The sequence below is a fragment of the Dermacentor andersoni genome, chromosome 1, assembly GCF_023375885.2.
Source record: "Dermacentor andersoni chromosome 1, qqDerAnde1_hic_scaffold, whole genome shotgun sequence".
Lineage (NCBI taxonomy): Eukaryota > Metazoa > Arthropoda > Arachnida > Ixodida > Ixodidae > Dermacentor > Dermacentor andersoni.
Genome location: NC_092814.1, coordinates 131,334,190 through 131,351,629, shown reverse-complemented (window position 1 = coordinate 131,351,629; position 17,440 = coordinate 131,334,190). Strand labels below are relative to the sequence as shown.

At 46.0% G+C, this 17,440-nt stretch overlaps 1 protein-coding gene across 1 annotated transcript in view; it reads right to left on the bottom strand.

Moving 5' to 3' along the window:
* LOC126545876 (nose resistant to fluoxetine protein 6-like) overlaps nucleotides 1–17,440 on the bottom strand; it is a 46,112-nt gene that overhangs the window by 16,175 nt on the left and 12,497 nt on the right. The window contains exons 2-6 of the mRNA XM_050193904.3: nucleotides 15,013–15,224; nucleotides 9,185–9,296; nucleotides 8,786–8,870; nucleotides 537–625; nucleotides 197–379 (exon numbers count right to left, since the gene is read on the bottom strand). Coding sequence (XP_050049861.1) covers nucleotides 197–379; nucleotides 537–625; nucleotides 8,786–8,870; nucleotides 9,185–9,296; nucleotides 15,013–15,224 — 681 coding nt within the window. The remainder of the gene's footprint in view (nucleotides 1–196; nucleotides 380–536; nucleotides 626–8,785; nucleotides 8,871–9,184; nucleotides 9,297–15,012; nucleotides 15,225–17,440) is intronic.

The window sequence follows — 17,440 nt, the reverse complement described above, 5'->3', positions numbered from 1 at the left end:
CTTTCCTCCAGCATAGAGTAGCCAACCAGGCGCTATTATGATTAACATTCCTGCCTTCTCGTTTTCTTTCTTTTTTCTCCTCTCACCTTGCCACAAACACCTGTCTTGTGATTATTTATTTATTTATTTATGTAGTTATTAACATTCTCTTCTCAGCGGTGATCACGGCAGCTTGCGAAAGAAAGGCAGCGCTCACACATGTTGGTGAAGTTGAAAGTGCTGTACGAGTGACCGAGGACGACCCAGCCGATGCTGAAGAAGCGCATTCCGTGCAGGAACCGTAGCTTGTATGCGTCCGACTGCTTGTCGTCGGTCACCCTCACCAGCATCTTCGAGTTGGCCACCAGGGAGAAGCTCGACAGTGCTGTCAGTGCCGTTCCTGGAAAGAGCGGATGGTGCGTATTGCGTCAAAAGCCTCTGTTTTAAGAGCCGGGACCGCTAAACTTTGAAATGATCTTAGGTGGGATACAATCGTCGAAGTGCTCACTGCTTGCAAGCAGTGGCGAGAAACTTTGTTTGGCAGCGTGCTCCATTACCTCTTGGTTCATCTCCACGTGTGTTGTTCAGGTAGATGTCTATCGCTGTGCTCGCTGCCATGAGGAATGCGATCACTCCTAGGACGCCACTGTGGAGGTCCGAAGCGAAAAAAAGAAAAAGCAGAAAAAAAATCATAACAAGTTCACCACTATTTCCTTTCGGCGGCAATAACTACATTTGACCTGAGCGCCGAGTTTATCTTTTTTAAATATAAATTAGTAGATCGCTGTACGAAGTAAGGATAGTAGCTTTATCGGCCATATAAACTTGTAAACATTCGCTTACTAAATTAACAATGATAGAATATGTAAGCGTGACTCAACGAGGATGTAGAAAGAAACAGAAACACAGACAGCGCTGTCTTTGTGTGTCTCCTTCTTTCTACGTCCTTGTTCAGTCGCGCTTACACATTCTATCATGGATTCAAACCAACTAGCCCGCCAACGTGTTTTAACTAAATTAATCAGCACGGTGCCAAACGCGCAGAGGTAAACATGAAAACATCTCGCTCGATGAGCGCAGAAACTCGCTGTGCAAATTCCGGAGTGAACGGACGAATTGACCTTGAGCGAGCGAATTGACCGTCATGCGTGTCTCGCTTCAGTGCGAACAAAGCGTCGAAAGCGCAGCGCATACGAAGCTACCGCGCACTCTGCAAACATCGCAGATCGCTTTGAAGATAAGGCCCGCGCGGGCGCTCCTCCTCCCTCACCTGAGCGCCCCCCCCCCCCCCCCCCGCTCGCGTGCTACAAGAGAGGGCAGGCATCCGGGCCGCGTTCCTCGCTCGCACACGCGAGATCTAACCGCGTTCGCCGGCTCACCCTCACACGCTTTCACTCATACGGAACCTCACGGTGACGGCGACGCCGACGGCAACGGCAGAAAGGCGCCTGGAGTGTCCATATAATTGCTATCGCAATAAAATGTTCCTTGCAATGTATACAACACTAACAGATTTCATCGGCTAAGAGAATTAACGCGATACGCCGCTGATCTCAAAACTGTAACATTGTTTTGATACGCCCGTTTCTTGGTTGTAACATACGAAATCAAAATTAAGTAGTAAAAGACCACGAAGATGAGAGCAAATACTAACGAAGATTTTTTCTTCTTCTTGCCGGAACATCAAATCAAGCCAAGATAATCACAAGTGCAGTTCAAGCGGGGTGCAAATATAGGGGCAACAAGGCTAAGTGCTAGATAAGTCGGTAGATGATCAAAAAGAAGGTCTTGATCGTGAGCTCAAATGACCTTGCCTATGTGCTGGCCTATGCACTTGGTGTGGTTTTGCGGGTTCATGCGCGCAATCAAGTTCACTTCTGAGTACAGCAATAGTTGTGTGCTTGTCTTTTTAGCTGGTTTTTTTATCCACCTGTAGCAGAAAAAAATATCGAACACATCTAAGCACATCTTATAAGCTGTGAATGCGAAAGCATCAATGTCCATTTGAACGCCGCTCAGCGGTCCTTCGAGTTATGAACTCCTCGCGGGCAAGCGAGGGCGTTGAAACACTTGGCCAACGCCTCCTAGACAGCACAATGCATACGTACGTCGATCCGTGACGTCACGCTATCTTGCCCGATTGCCATAGTATCTAATGGAGACGCTCCCGAGTGAGCCACGGTGATTTCCACGTAACCCCTGTCGTCACGCCGGGCTTGCAATGGAAATTTCGGTACAAGTACAGCATGATGCCATCAAGCAGAGTGCACAGGCGTAACATCTAGGAAGCGCTAGTTTAGCCCAGTTGGTAAGAAAGTCGGCTCCTCAGCGAGGGGTCGTAGGTTCGCCACTCGCTACCGGCAACGTTTTTCCTTTCGCATTTATTGTAATTTTTATACATTAATTTTCTTCGTAGATATTACCGAGGCAAAGTTAGAACGCAGGCGATAGCTTACGCCGATAAGGAACGTGCAGGTAACACAGGCTTCCGAGAGCGAGGGTAACGTGGCGTCGCAGCAATGCCGTCTCCCCCTCGTGCCACACCTGGCACACCAGCGCAGCAGCAGGTATTATCTATTATCTTCGCCCGCTCTGCTCCGTCGAGGTGCGTACTTCGCATGGCGTCGCTCTCAATGGGAATTCAGGTGCCGCCTTGCTGCTACAGACGCCGGCTTTTTGGCTCAATGGGACATTTGACGCTTTCGCATAAAAAAAAAAAAAAAGCCCGCACACTTCTGAATCTCAAAGACCTATTAATCGAGCTGCCACCGTATCTGGGAATTTCGCGGGCTTCTATTCTTTATCTTTTTAGCTGGCTTCGCTTTCCAGCTGTCATCTCATTGGTTTTGGAAAACACACGCCTGCATCCGCATTCCTCACATTTGCAATGCCAGACAGCTCGAGGCATTTAAATATACACAGTCGAATACCTGCGACCTATCTGCCGATCGCTAAGGTATAATATCCCGTGTGAATGCCGTAGGATCGGCGACGCGATAATAGTATAGCGAAAACGTGATATACGGCACCACTTTCACTTTCAACTAAACCAGCACGGCGCTTGTCTGAGTATTTCTCGGCCTTGATCATTTCTCGACCTTCGCTTGTGCAATGATCGAAAAGCGACAACCGAGCGGTGTCTATACTGCTAGGAGCTGGATTTCTTTTCCTACTGACGAGAAAAGCGGATTAACCGGAAGCACGTTGTTTTCGACCTTTCATAACGTTTCATCTGATCCCTCCATAATCGCAACCTTGACTATTCGTTAAAAATACCGTACAGCGGCTGGCTAGCATGCAAAGGTAAGCGCGGCTTTTCCGTCTATCTTATCTCTTTGATTAGCCTAGTGTGCAACCGTGCATGCAGCTGTTTCTTGCGCAGAATCGCAATTGCTAATTGATAAGATTAGCATACACCTTCAAAAATATAGAAAGAGCTTTAGCTCACGTAATATTACGAACGAAATGACATGATATGCAAACAACAGCGTTTTCCTTGTAGTAGCCAGTTTAGATCTCGCATATCCTTGGATGTATCACGTTACGTAGTACGATAAACATAAGCCCCTTACACGTTTTGATTGCATGCAGCGACTGCTATCAGACATTAAGGATTACGGGAAAGCGGAAGCATCATTGTCACAGGCAGCAGCTTTCACCAGCATTTATCTCACTACTGGCTGTGGCGCGTCACCACTACATTTCGAATGTTATAGGGCAGAAGAACTACTCATTTACCGCGGTATGGAAGAAAATCTGACTTTTTCGCAGAGTTAAAAATGAAGTGAGTAACATGTTTTGTCTGTTTTCTTTCTTTCTCTCTTTTTTCTTCCTACCAATACCGCCCGTGTTCCCAAACGCTGAAAGATAGTGGGAACACATATATTAGGGGTGGGCGAATATTCGAAGTTTCGAATGCGAATCGACCATTAGACACTAACTACTCGTATTCATATTCGTAACGGATCTATTCGATATTTTCGAATACTCGAAACTAACCAAATATATCGCAACAACCTACTGTAAAGTCTTGCTACTGTTCTCTGTCTGCTAAAGAAAATATCGCAAGCTATCAAACGCGAAACAACGACAAAAGATTATGGTGCATTGCAGAAACAGAATGGTAATGTAAGCGTTGTCTTTGGCTTCGCGGCGGAAGCCTAAATTACAACCGCGGTTTTTTGCTTGCATTCTGTGATTTTGTGGTTGTCGGTGTCTAGTCATGTAGATTTATTTGTCACGCTACAGTCAGTAGTGTTTTCCTTGGAACAGGCCTTTTTATATGTGTTTACGGTAGACAAGTCCCCCCCCCCCTTCAGCATTTCTTTTTCCGCCACAACCTGGGGTATTTTTTCGGCAATCATTTATTTAGCGTTTTTAGAATGCCAGTCCTACAGCAGCCATTCATTCTTTGAAAGCTTGTTTGCAATCAGGCTATAAAGCTATTGAGAGGCTATTTGTGCCGTTTATTTATTGACAACTAGTGATCTGGAGCTCAAAACTGATCTTTCGTCCCTGATAGTTAGCTAACTTTTTTTGCACTAGTGAGTACAGGAGTGATACCCTAATCATACCAAAATAAATATTCCTGCTATAAATGTATGAACTACGTTCGACTATTCGATATTCGATGCTTGCTATTCGTATTCGAAAAATATTTGGTGAGCATCTTTTGATGAAGGCCGGACCCCGGCCGAAACATCGAAATTAAATGTTTGTTTTTGTGTTTCTACGTGTGCCTGCACTTCTTTCAATATGCAGGGTGTTTCGCGTAACTTGAACCAAGGATTTAGAAAGAGTGGTTAGCCGCAGCTGAATGAAACCAGCGGCATGTGACTTGCAGTCATGTGGTGCTCCTTGGAGTATTTTTATACTCCGCTAAATTTGTTAATTAACATAAATCATGCAACTTTTCTAATATTCACTTTAGGGCCAGGTGCGTTTAGTTGCGTTATAAAGGGGATTCAGAAACGAGTGATCTATTTCTCTTTTTTTTTTTGCTTTGTGCCAAGGTACATGCTGCGTGGTGATTTTTTTCGTCCTTTAAAGAAAGCCCGCGAAATATGAAATAAAACCACATGACTTCACGCATGCGCTACCGTATTGCAGCGCCCTCAACCGCGCTAACGTGCGAAAGAACCGTACGCGCGGACCGTGGCGGAGTGGCCGCGGCTCTAGGCATCGACTTCACAGTGCGTCAATATCTTTGACGGTGGCACAAGGAAAGGAAGCGCCGGCGTCCCTGATAAGCGATAGGCTCGAAGCATACATACATATATATATATATATATATATATATATATATATATATATATATATAAGAATGCTGATCAACATTGGCATACGAATGATTTCTCCATATAGATTCGCGATATGCTATTTCGCACAGCCAAATGCGTGCGCTAAAACATAATCAACAGTATATGGCTTCTTTTACCATCATCCGGGGAATGGCCAGGACCCGCACGAACACGAGCTGATGCTGCGAAAGGTTAAGAAAACGCGTTCCCTCCAACGCCGCGACTGCGTGAGAACTACGTCCTTTATTGGCGATAAATTGACGGCAAACACGCGCTCTCGCGCCCTTGCCGATGAGTCGCCGCATACTCAGGGGAAATACACAGCGTGTAAAAAACAAGAGAGAAAAAAAGAAAGAAGCTAATACTTCGAGAAAAAAAAACGCAACAGCCTTGCCAAGAAACACACAAGAACGAGACTCATTGTCCGTTTCATCGTGTCTGGACGGCATTGATCTTTCTCGCAAAGGCGGCCTCCGATTTTTTTCTTTTTACTCCTTCGCCCGCTTTATGCTCGCATGAATTACACCTGGCGTGAGAATCGGTCCCGTTGCCAAACGCACTCCGCTCAATGCAAGCGCCGACTGTGACGGGGGCAGCCACGGCGGCAACACTCGACCGCGCAGTCTGAATGGGGAGCCCGGGGCCATTCCCAGCGGTGCCTGTCGTCGGAAGCGGGCGCCCCGCGCTTTTCTCACGTAACGAGACCCCGCCCGCGTGATGCGACCGCCGCCGTTGTTGCTACTTGAGCACGTCGCACATTGGCTGGGCGCCCAGAGCGAAAAGCTCTGACGTCATTAATACCGGAATTAACTTGTTTTGATATTCTGACTGCCGGGCCGGCAGGTCCGTTCTAGGAATAAACATTACATGCGCCCCGTTTTTTTACCAAGTGCCCGCAGCACCAGCTTCGAAATGGCATGTCTCCGCTGTGTCATGCCTCCAAGGCAGTCCTGGCGTGAGACGTTTCTATCTTTATATATGTTCGCTCAAGCGCTCCTATAGGAATTATGTAATGAGCCTTAAAGGTAACAGTCACGCAACAAAACGAACGCATCAGCACCGTGGGCATGTCGAGTTGCAAGAGAACATGTGAGGAGGGGGGTGGATATATTGCCCAAGGAAGTTTCCTTCAACTGCTGCGCTTTGCTTCAGACCACAGGAGCATGCTTTTTTTCTTTCCCAAGCTCAATCTTATGCAATCGAATGGTTGTTTTTTAAAGGACACCAACAGTTTCAAACTGGTTCTTGGTTATCCCAGCGACCGTGTGACAGCAACAGCACACTTTTGATAGAGGGCGAACGTGGCCGGGGAGTGCATCCGCGCATAAATAAACAAGTAAAGGTGTGAACAGCTGGTCCCCTGTCCCGAAAAATAAATAAATAGTCGCCATCGAAGCCGCGCCGGCGTCATTTTCGTGGAAGTGCGTCATCACGTCCTGTCAAGACGATTAGCACGCACACGGACAGGTGGCGGAGAGCGGTAGCTGATATGCCTACAGAAAGCGCGACCGCGTAAGAAGGTGCGCGGACAGTGTCAGCCGGTCAAGGACGCGCAGCTCAAAAAACAAAACAAAAAAAAAACAGCGTCGCGTTGCGTCACAGTTTTTGCCTGTCAGGCGGGAATCCCGACCACCAAGACCAAGAATGCCACTGTCAAAAGAAGCGACATATGTCAAAGTCCCCGAGACCTTCTCGTACTTATGCTTGGGTGTGTCTTCGGGTACGTCTGCTTCGAAAGTGACGCACGCTGCGAAATGCGCGATCCCTCGAACGCCCGCCGCGGTTCCTGGCGACTCAGTCTTTATATTTAAGCGACATATTTCAATGTCGGTCTGCAATGTCGTTAAGTCTGAGCACCTGAATTCCGACGAGTTAAGCTGAAGACATGGTTAGGTAACCCCTTCCTTACATGCGGCTTTTAATGGTGTATTGCTTGATATCACGACTGCTCCTTTATCTACAGCGCGTATACCAAGTCGCATGCTCGAACAGTTGCACGGCTGTCCAAGTAACTTCACCAGAAGGTTGACGTCCTTCTCTTATGGTGTTGAGCGTTGGAGTATAGCGTGTTGATTTATTGAATGTGAGTGGCAATTCAAGGCCTAAATGTTGCCTCCGGACTAGTGAACTTTAGCTTTAAACAAAACGATTCATTATGATTTAGAGGTAATTGGTTATTTGTGTCGTTGCTAGTACGGACGTATATAGGTACAATTGTTCTCCACTTGTGCGTCAACAGCTCCGTCAGGAATTGGTGGAAACCTTAGAATAAGTTGAATTTGGTAACGTTGCAGGTGTGCATGTGCTAGATTGCACATGTGCAGAGTACTCTAACAGGCAAATGAACATCAAGTTGACATGCTCTGGGAACTCCTTCTGTATACTTGTGTAAGCATGTATATCTACTTATTAAAGAAATAAACTAAAACTGAACACAAAAAAGGTTCTAAACACCATTGTCTCAATTTTCACCCCCCTACAGCAGCCTTCAGATTTCTTTTCTTTTTTCTTTTGCGACCTTTCCACGGAACTTCATTTTCTTTTATATGACAGGTGATGGAGCATCGCTCGCTTAGCCAGCACCTACCGTCTGTCAAAGCATTCTTCTGGAGAACTTGCATGGCGTAATCGGCTGGGGGAAAGCCCAGACGGTGATGTTTATGCGATGTGCAAATTAAGCGTCGTGTGTTTGTTTTTATGTTTTATTAGCGTGTACATGTGTTCTTCTATGATTATCAGCAGTAACAAACAACTCTGAAATATTGCTGACATTTTTCACAAGCAGACGAAAAAGCAAGGACCGTCATGTAGGGAATGGGGAAATTTACTAGTAAGAGCCCTAGCCAGATAAAGAACGGCACAAGATATGAACAGGCAAACAATTTCATTGTGCACTTTCGTTAGCTTTGGTCCATTCCACCACTTCAAGGTATTTTGTTTTATTTTCCCTTTTCAAAAATACGTTGCCATCCTCTTTGACAGCTCGACAGGTCTATGTTCGCTCCTTTATTAATAACAAAACTGAGAGTGAGCACCTTGTAAGCATATTAGTGTAAAATAAACCCTGATAAATTTGTTAATATCGCAGTCTCAGTCATAGCCCCGAAGAGCAGCGCTATACTGAACTGTTTCATCAAACTACAGGGAAAGAAAGCGTTGTAAAAGGTAGAATACAGGAAATCCTATAGGCACCATTGTTTTGTACCATCTTATTCATGCTTCTGCAGTGCGCAAGAGAAAGAAAAAATGGGAGGATTAGGGGGTGTATTAGGAACCTCGAAACTTCCTTAGATTTTTCTGATACAGTGAGCAGCCGGACTCGCGAAGGCATTTCTTACGTTACAGACTGTACCTTCCACGTTTACTCGCCTGTGACCCATACACGTGGCCAGTTCACATGACCTCCTCGGTGGAACACGTGTAAGAAAAGTTCCGTGTTTTTCCAAGTCGCACCGGAAAACCCGCACGTGCTACTGTTAATCCTTGTGAGACCTGCACAGACTTACATGATTGCCGCCTGCGTAGTGCTGATTTCCGGAGGTATGTTCGTGGCACAGTCCGTCACCGTGACCTTGGTATCCCCGGTGATAACTGCAAAAGACCAGTTGTCGCGCTCTGATGCAATATTCTTTCTTTCGTGTTTCCCAGCTCTCACTGGCATCGACGTGGCATTCCTTCAGGACGAACTCTACAGCCATGAGAACGGCCAGTATTGCCAGCTTCACAATAAATGTAGCGCCATTGGAGCTGAGACGTTTGCATTATTGCTGGCAGTTACGAACGCAGCATGCCCTAAGCTTTCATCGTGAAATGTTGGCAAAGACTCAACATATATCCCAGGCATGGCGCAACACTGAACATAGCCCCAATACAATGAACTCAAAAAAATATATAGATTTCCTTACAGATGCCAGCGATGGCTTCAATGTCTTCTGGCTTGCATTCGTGGACTATGCAAAGACCGATTTTCACACCGTGTACGATGTCGTCGTTCTGGAACCTGGAAAACGTTGGTGTCTGGAAGAAAAAAAATGTTGGAAGGCGTTTCAACCTCTAGCTGAAGTCGGTCAAAGAGAATGTCTTCTTGAGCGAGTTGGGGATGAGAATAGGGTGGAGTCAGTACGCACGTCAAGGTATCGCGTCACCCTTCGCGTGAGGGGAGTAGGAGGAGTGCTTAAATTTTTTTACTGGGCTTCTTCCGGATCGGCCTTTTCTTAGACTGCAGTATATTCGGAATCGGCTCAAGAAAAATGGACCTGAAACCCGGATACCCGATACGGAAAAAAGGGGGGGGGTAATTCGCTACGAAAGACATTATCTTCAAAATTAAAGTATGAAGAAACAGCGGGATAAGCCATTGCTTTCGTTACGCGTGCGTCTGAGATATAAAGGAGAATCTAAAGTAGGACAGGTCCCTAGATCTAGCTGAAAGGGCGAGGCTACTCAATTGACCATGGGGTAAACGCGAATTCGGTGAAGCATCACAGGCAGATTAAACGGGTGAATGGATAAAGATGATTATGAATTTTTAGATTTACATTTCGTTTTTATTCGGACATTTGAAGAAATGCCCACGAAGAGAGGCAAAAGGAGACAATCTGTCTCCTGACTGGGCCTACTCTACGAAACCTATGAAACGTGCAGACTTCGCAAATGATAGCAAACGCGCTCAAACGTGTGACCTCCGATAACCGCAGCGCCCTTCTTTTGTCTTGTGATAGCCACTGAAGTATATCGGCGAATGAATGGGAGGTCCAGCAAGAGGTCCGCTACAAGAGGTCCAGCAAGGTCCCTCCGCGCTCAAGTTAATGTTGCTGTGACCAAATTTTAGCAACCGCGCTTAATAAAGCGGAGGCCACGCGCAGAATAATGGCCATACTAGTATAGTGGCGGTAATGTGAATGCTTCAAGAGAGTTTATTAACGGTTCAGACGGTGTTTGCTCTTTTGCGCGTTCTGTGGCCGCTCGCCTTTTAGTAAACTGTGAATTACTGCGTGCGCGCAGCTGAAGCGCTGCCAACGGCGTTATCGCAATGCTCAGAATACGTGCAAGTGTTTTTCACGTCAGACGCGTTCAAGCCAGCAATCAGGTATATACAGCGACATACGTATTTGTCTTAACATACCATTATTAGTTTCGTTCCTTGTTAGTTTCGTTCCGGTTTAGCATCGAAAATGAGGGTCACGGCCCTGTAGCGTCGGATTAGATGGCTCAGATCTGGTCTTGCGCTGTCCACTAAGCCCAGTTTTGTTGCTGTCGCGCACGCTCAGACTGACTGTAAGCAGTGAAGACGTAGAAAATCTTACACGAACTAAGATGCCGGTAAGTAGCATTCGTACCCAAAGTAGATCATACACCCTCAAGCTGGCTTCTCCACACAATTTAAACACCGCCACTAAGATTGTAAATACTGCGTTCGAAAGATGGCACTTGCATGCCGAGAGCGAGAATGGGAGCACGTGCGAGCACGCTCCCTACTCCCTACTAATAAGCATCGCTATATTAGTGGCAGTATTCAAGTGATACGGAGAAACCTGACTGCTCACTTTTGCGTATAGCTTTAAGATTTTGAAAACGGCTAAGTACCCAGCAATTATATTCTTCCGGTGCTGGCAGCGTCAAAAGTTTTATACTTTTTTATCGAGTTTGCATGCATGGCACTCAACGAAAGTGGTTGCTTCTACTTCGGAAACCCACTCCGGATGTTGCGACAGCTGCTTGATGACAAAATAGTTTCGCCTTTGTGCGGCATCCTGCAATGCAAGGTCTCCGCCGAGAAAGCGTCGAAGAATTTCTCGTAAGGCCGCGTTCGTATCAGCGCGATGGGTGCGCCGACAAACGCGGCGCAATAAGCGCGTATATAACCGAAGCGCTTTGTTTGTGGCTAGCGCGGGGTTTCCGAAGAAACGCTTTGAATAAGCGAACGACTACCGAGAAACGACGCCGCCACGTGTTGTCTAGTTCACTCGGGGTAGAGCACTTGTCGAACCTACTTTCAACGGGGCATTTCTTGTCATTATTTCAACTTTAGCCCCCTTCCTTTTTTTTTTCTTTTTTTTTCCGCTTTCATACGGTGCCAAGGTTGCAAACCGATACCGTTGTCCTTAGCCGAGCAGAGGAACTCGGCCGCGTCAGCAACGGAGGCCAGTCGGTTGCGGTCCGCTAGAGGCAGTTCGTTTCCAGGGAACGAAAAGAGAGCAAGCGAGAGAGAGAAAAAGAAAAGAAAGGTAAATAGTGCGGAACGCTGCGCAGCCTTTTGAAGTGCATACGGCAGGAAGGACGTAATGAGTTTTCATTTGAGCCGAGATTGAGTGCGTAGGGAGTGTGCGATGAGCGCCTCAACGTGGGTGGAACGTCGGTGCAGTTTTCTCATGCCAGGCCCGCCGAGTAAATGAACAAATATCGCTTGCGGACAGCTTTGTGACGAGATTCACGACAAGGCGTGCGTAACGAACACTGTGCGTTGACTTAGAGCTAAACATAAGCGGCCAAGTTGACAAGGGGCAAGCTGTTTTTTTTTTTTTCGATTAGGTGACTGTGACCTGTAATGTAGTATCGTTACCGTTGTATTCAATACGTATGCAGCGCTGAGCGCCAATTCAGTCAATCTTTTCGTACCCTGCTGCTTTGACGCTCTGGGCCGAATAGAAATGTTGCCACCGAAGCCTGGCATCAAGGTACTGCGTATGACTCAACACTGCGTATAGGCCACTGACACCGCTACAATACTACTATGAGCGAAACCTACGTCAACACTACACTTCTTCCAGCCGCACAAACCCGCTTATGCGTTCCTTTATTATTTTATTTTTATAATCCTTAGTGATGGTGCCGTCAGTTCAATGCCTTAAAATATTATATGTTTTGCTTGGTGAGATTGATTGAACCTTAGAAAATATGGCAGCGAAAGAGTGGCTTCAACGAAAGAGTATCTTTAGCGAGGGCGTTAGAAGTAATTGTGTACTAAAGGACTTGGGGAGAGGAAAGCAACATTTACCTGCCCGCCACAGCACTTTTGGTCCAGTGTGTGTGTCTGCAGGCGTGACCATTCTGCAGGCAGGAAGGATAGGGGTGCGAGACCTCCAACCACCACCACCCCCTTTCCGCCTATATTCCGAAGCTACTGGGGCTTGTCTAAAGTAAAAGAGCGTGTCTGTGTGGCTTTTCTGTATCGCGCTTTCGCTGTTTTATGACCTCGAGAAATACATTAATTCGAAAAAAGCTCCAACTCCTCTTTGTCAGGTGTGTTTCCTACTCTGTCCGCATTGCTTTTAGACTATTCACTTTTCAAAGCTTGCCTCGTGCTTCCAATCAATTCATCAAAGTTCTGGTTTCGTGAAATTAGTGCTACTTTCAATTGTGTGACATTAATTTAACATCCCAAAGCAGCACATGAGCTGCGAGGAACGCCATAGTCGACAGATCCAGTTTGATTTTGACGACTCGGGTTTTTTAATGTGCGTGTAAGTGCTAGTATGCATGTCTTATTTGCATTTTTCCAGCATTCTAGCGTGTTGCAAGTATGTGTAGTGTGTTGTAAGTACGTGGGAGGGGGGTTTGGCGCGCGGTTGCCGCGGTCAGGAACAGCGCTGAACGATAGAACGGTGTGGCCCCTGAGCCAGCGCGACCGGTATGCCTTGCTTTTAAATCGAGAGTACTCACCCATTTACGAAATCAAAATTACGTTGAATGCTTTATTACCGCTTTTGTGGGTGCTTTTTTGCTGAGACGAAGCGAAATAATCATTTTACTCATAGATACATAGATTGTGCTTTTGGCACGTAAAACCCCATAATTTTTTTTTATGCATACTATACAGACATGTTCCAAATCTGGACTCGCCGTGGCGGCTCAGTGGCTGTGGCGTTCTGCTGCTGCGCACGACGTCGCTGGTTCGACACCCTACCACGTCGGCCGCATTTAGATGAAGGCTAAACTCAAATACGCTCGCGTACCTTGTTTCGGATGCACGTTTAAGATCCTCTCATTTTCTGCATTAATCTGAAAGCCTCCGCTACGAAGCCCACTTTAGAGCTTCGCGACGCTAGATCCTACAATTCAATGCTGTCCGTTGTAAACATCACACTAGAAAAGGCTTCCATTGTTTACATGCTCCATGAGGCGAACAATTTCTTCCGAATATCGATTACGGAGTGATGGTATTTATTGTTATTCCTCTTTATTTTTGTAAAGTAGGGATGTAAGCCGCCATTATTGTATTTCAATTTCTCCCTCAGATAAGTCATCCGGGCAGTCACCAAGTCGGATCCTTTCGGTCCTGTCAAGTACCGCGGGAAAAGTGTCGAGGCAGTAATGCTGCTTGCGAAAACTGAAGACTATAGAACATTTCAAAGCGTGTAGTAATGCCGACCTAAATGTTATGTGTGTTCTTTTAACTTCCCTGAGGTTCGCTACACGTCGAAATAGCAAGGCCGCTTTGGGTGTTCGCAGGCTCCGATAGCTTCCACAATGCGCGCCAAGCACGGTGTTCCAACACGTTTCCGACACGGAGATGAAATGAGCTAAGAACAGTCAGCTTGTGCCTGTGTAGGAAGAGGCCAGCGTTCCCTTCCAAGCCAGGCTGTCTGTTCTAACATCACTCCTTTTCGCAACGGTACGTTTTTTTTGTTTGTTTACGTCATTTGGCAACGCGCAGTACTTTTATCACCTTTAAAGCGGTCTACTAACTGTCGGACATAGTCCCCGATTGCGAACGTTTTTACCATCGTGATTTTTAACACTTAATTCTTCATATCGGGGCTATCGATCAGCACATCAACTTAGCACTTCAGAATGAGCTTTCGCCATTTCGAAATAGACTTTACACAAATTCCTCAGACAAAGTAGATGACCTGCCTCATCTTTAAGAACCATTCGCTGTGTAGTGCTTTAGAGCACTTTGTTCTAAACAATTCAAGTCGTATGCGCCTTTTCTTTACTGCACGAAAGGTTTTAATGAAAGAGAAAAAAGGAAACGAATTGTCTTTAGCCGTCATATAGTGCCGTCAGACGTTACACTTTAACGTACAGGCATAACCTGGTTCTAATCATGTCCTCAATTCGCAGCTTAACTGGAAGAGAACCAGAAAGAATACCTGTAACTAAATTCACTGTGGTTGGACACTATCAGATGATCTCAGACTGTGGGGGAGAAATTAAAACACTTGCTTCATTACTTAGAAAACGCGCGAAAAAAAAAAAAAAAAGACGAGACACGACCACGTGATAGCGTTGTCTAGTCATGTCCCCGTTTTTTCAAGCAGTTCCCTAGTAATCAAGTAATTATCATGTAATTATGCGTCAACAACTTCAGTTCCCCATCTTTCTCTAAAGCACTGTACTTGTCGTGCGCTTTCTTTGTCTGCGGATGCTTTTGTATGTCAGGTAGCGCAATTAACGTAACAAGCCCGTCTTTTCCACAATGGCCTCGGGAACTGCATGACTTAGATGACACGAGTCTATGTTTTGTTCTCGGCTGTTAGCGAAGCATACAAAGATCGCAGCGTAGAGCGTCCGCAACCCGACTCGCATCGTGTCTCTCCCGCATAACGGTACGAAGCATCTTCTTTTTATTAGGCTTTGATTTTCAAGTGCGAAACTAATAGAAATAAAGCAATCGAAGGGCACGAGTGAGAAGCACTTCAACTCTCCTCCGCAGACAAATTAAAGAAAGAAAGACAACATCCGGCACAGGGTCAAGCACCGTGGCATGCGGTGGAAACAAGGTACGTACCCTCCTGTGTGAGAGGCGTAGGGCCTCATCCACGTGTTCTAGGAAGGACATGTCCTTTCCTAGTTTGATGTACAGGTTGCAGTACTGGGCGCGCACCTTCTCTCCCCCGTACTCGTCCCGGATTACCGTCTCGATGCACTGGTCGTAAGCGCCCAGATCGGACAGCGATCCCTGGAACAGGCCGGTTGGGTACTTGCCCGACGCATCGATCACTGCGAGAGGAGAAGAGCCGTGGGTTAGGATTGTTACTTGTTTACTCGTCAATCCAATCTCCCGGCGAGCTAGACAAAATGCAAATCTGCTGGCGTCGCGAGACCGGCTGTGGTTGGTGCTCATGAAGGGCGACAACCGAGTAACGTGCAGCTTTTGTGTCTGTTACGCTTCGTATGGCTTCATCTTTTCGCCGCTGCAATCAGTTCATGTTGAAGCTATTTGTAGTGTAGTTTCAATCAGAGAAGTGACATAGAGCAGAAGTATGTTCAACCTGCATCACTCCATAGCAACTAATTTGAAACAAACGAGAAGAGAGTAAATTTCCCAGTACACCTCCTAAAGCTTTACTCACACGCCGCGAAAGCAAAGGCGAGAATAGATATGTTTGCGGCTAGCTATGTCTTCAGTTGCGTAAGAATGCTGCTGTTGCTAAGCTTCCTAGAAAAGATCTACTTGATGGCTAGGATAATAAAAAAAGCGAGGGGCGGGTCTTTTTTCTCATGTCGTATGAGATGCCATAGGAGATCGAGGATTTGAGTGGATCAAGCGAGGTTCATATGCTTGCATACGAGCGCACGCATTGATGGGTGCTGGCGTAGTCGCATGTGCCAAGGTAAATTAAAGGGGGAGGGAACTTGTCACTGATAACAACGAACCGAAATAAATAAGGCAGCAAGCTGTGGAGTTGCGAGCCCCCCGCCAATTAGACCATCTTCGCAGTGAATGGAATGTTATCCTATTGTCTCTTGATCGACAGAAAAACCAGTTGCACGTGCGGAGAAGAAGCGGACGTGCGGTTGTTTTTTTTTTTTCTTCGCTGTCGCACCTCTTTAAGAAGACAAAGTGGGCGCGAAGTATTCGTGGAAAGAAAATATTTGGACAAATTACTTTCGTTATTGGTATTCTTGCGCCTGCACCACCAGTCGTTGCGCCTCACCGTCGCGTTGCTTTGCGACTCGCGGTAAACAAAATCTGCCCTTTCTTTTAGGCATCGCTGTTAACCTCCCGCTATTCGTCGACATGAAGAAGCTTCAGGGGGATTGCTCCGTTTGAAGATACGCGCTGCAGCGCAAGAACAGAGCATCTTCAATGGAGGAGAAAAAGTGGCCTCAGCGTTCTTTCTGTAAGCCTTATGCGATACGTGCCTGGCTACGGTTCTTTAATTACCCTGCCCTTATTATCAATTCCAGAAGCGCTTTTCTTAGCCCAGCTCGGGAGAAAAGCACGTATTAGAACAAAAGCTTTGGTAAAACGGGGGAATGCGGTTTTTCTCTTTATTAATTTTTTTTCTTTCAACTCTTTGCAAGGACGTGTTGGTGCCTGTTAGACGACGCCGACTACTTCTCTTCTTTCAGTTCATAGATGAGCTCAAAAAATAAAAAAAAACGTCACACAAAGAACAGAAAAAAAAAACTTAAGTGACAACAGTTCTATATTTCACGCACACACGACTAAACCAAATGTTTCTGAGCAGTTCACAAAATTAGAATGTTCATCTTTAAGCACAAGTTACGTTCCTTGCTGGCAGAAAACACAGCGCACACGAGCACACACGCAAGAGCTACAGGAGCACAATAACAAAAGCGATTACAGAATCACAAATGTGAAAAAACGTGAAAAAAAAAATGAATAACTTCTTGAAATACAACGTCGTGATCAAAGTTACAATAACCAAATTTAGTACCTTTGAGATATTCATGAATCTTTAAAAACCTGTACTAATGCACATACTGCACTGTGTTGCCAGTTTTATTACGGTCATGCACCCAGGATTTTACCTAGTGATATTGGCCTCCTCTCCAGAGCGTGTATCTTCGCGAAAAGCATAATCATTGCGGTGCAATAGAAGATTTTCTATCCCTTCTTCAGCCTCTTCACACGAGCACACAGCGCTGTCGGTTTTTCCTATCTAGTACAAGAAGCATTTAGTATGAGAAGCCCGTTCCAATATAAGACTTCGTAAGTTGTACTAGATACGCAGGAAGTCTAAATGATCCCATTGGTTAGCGCCGCCATCGCCACAAGTGCAAGTAGTTGTTGGATTTGACAAATAATGACATGCAAATGAAAAGTCAGGAAAAGATGTATGGACGGATGGATGCTATGAGCGTCCCCTCTGAAACGGGGTTGTTGGTTGCGCCACCAAGCTCTTGTCCTTATTTTGCCTAGTGTACTACATATATTTTTTGAGAAAGCACACAAACACAAAGAATTC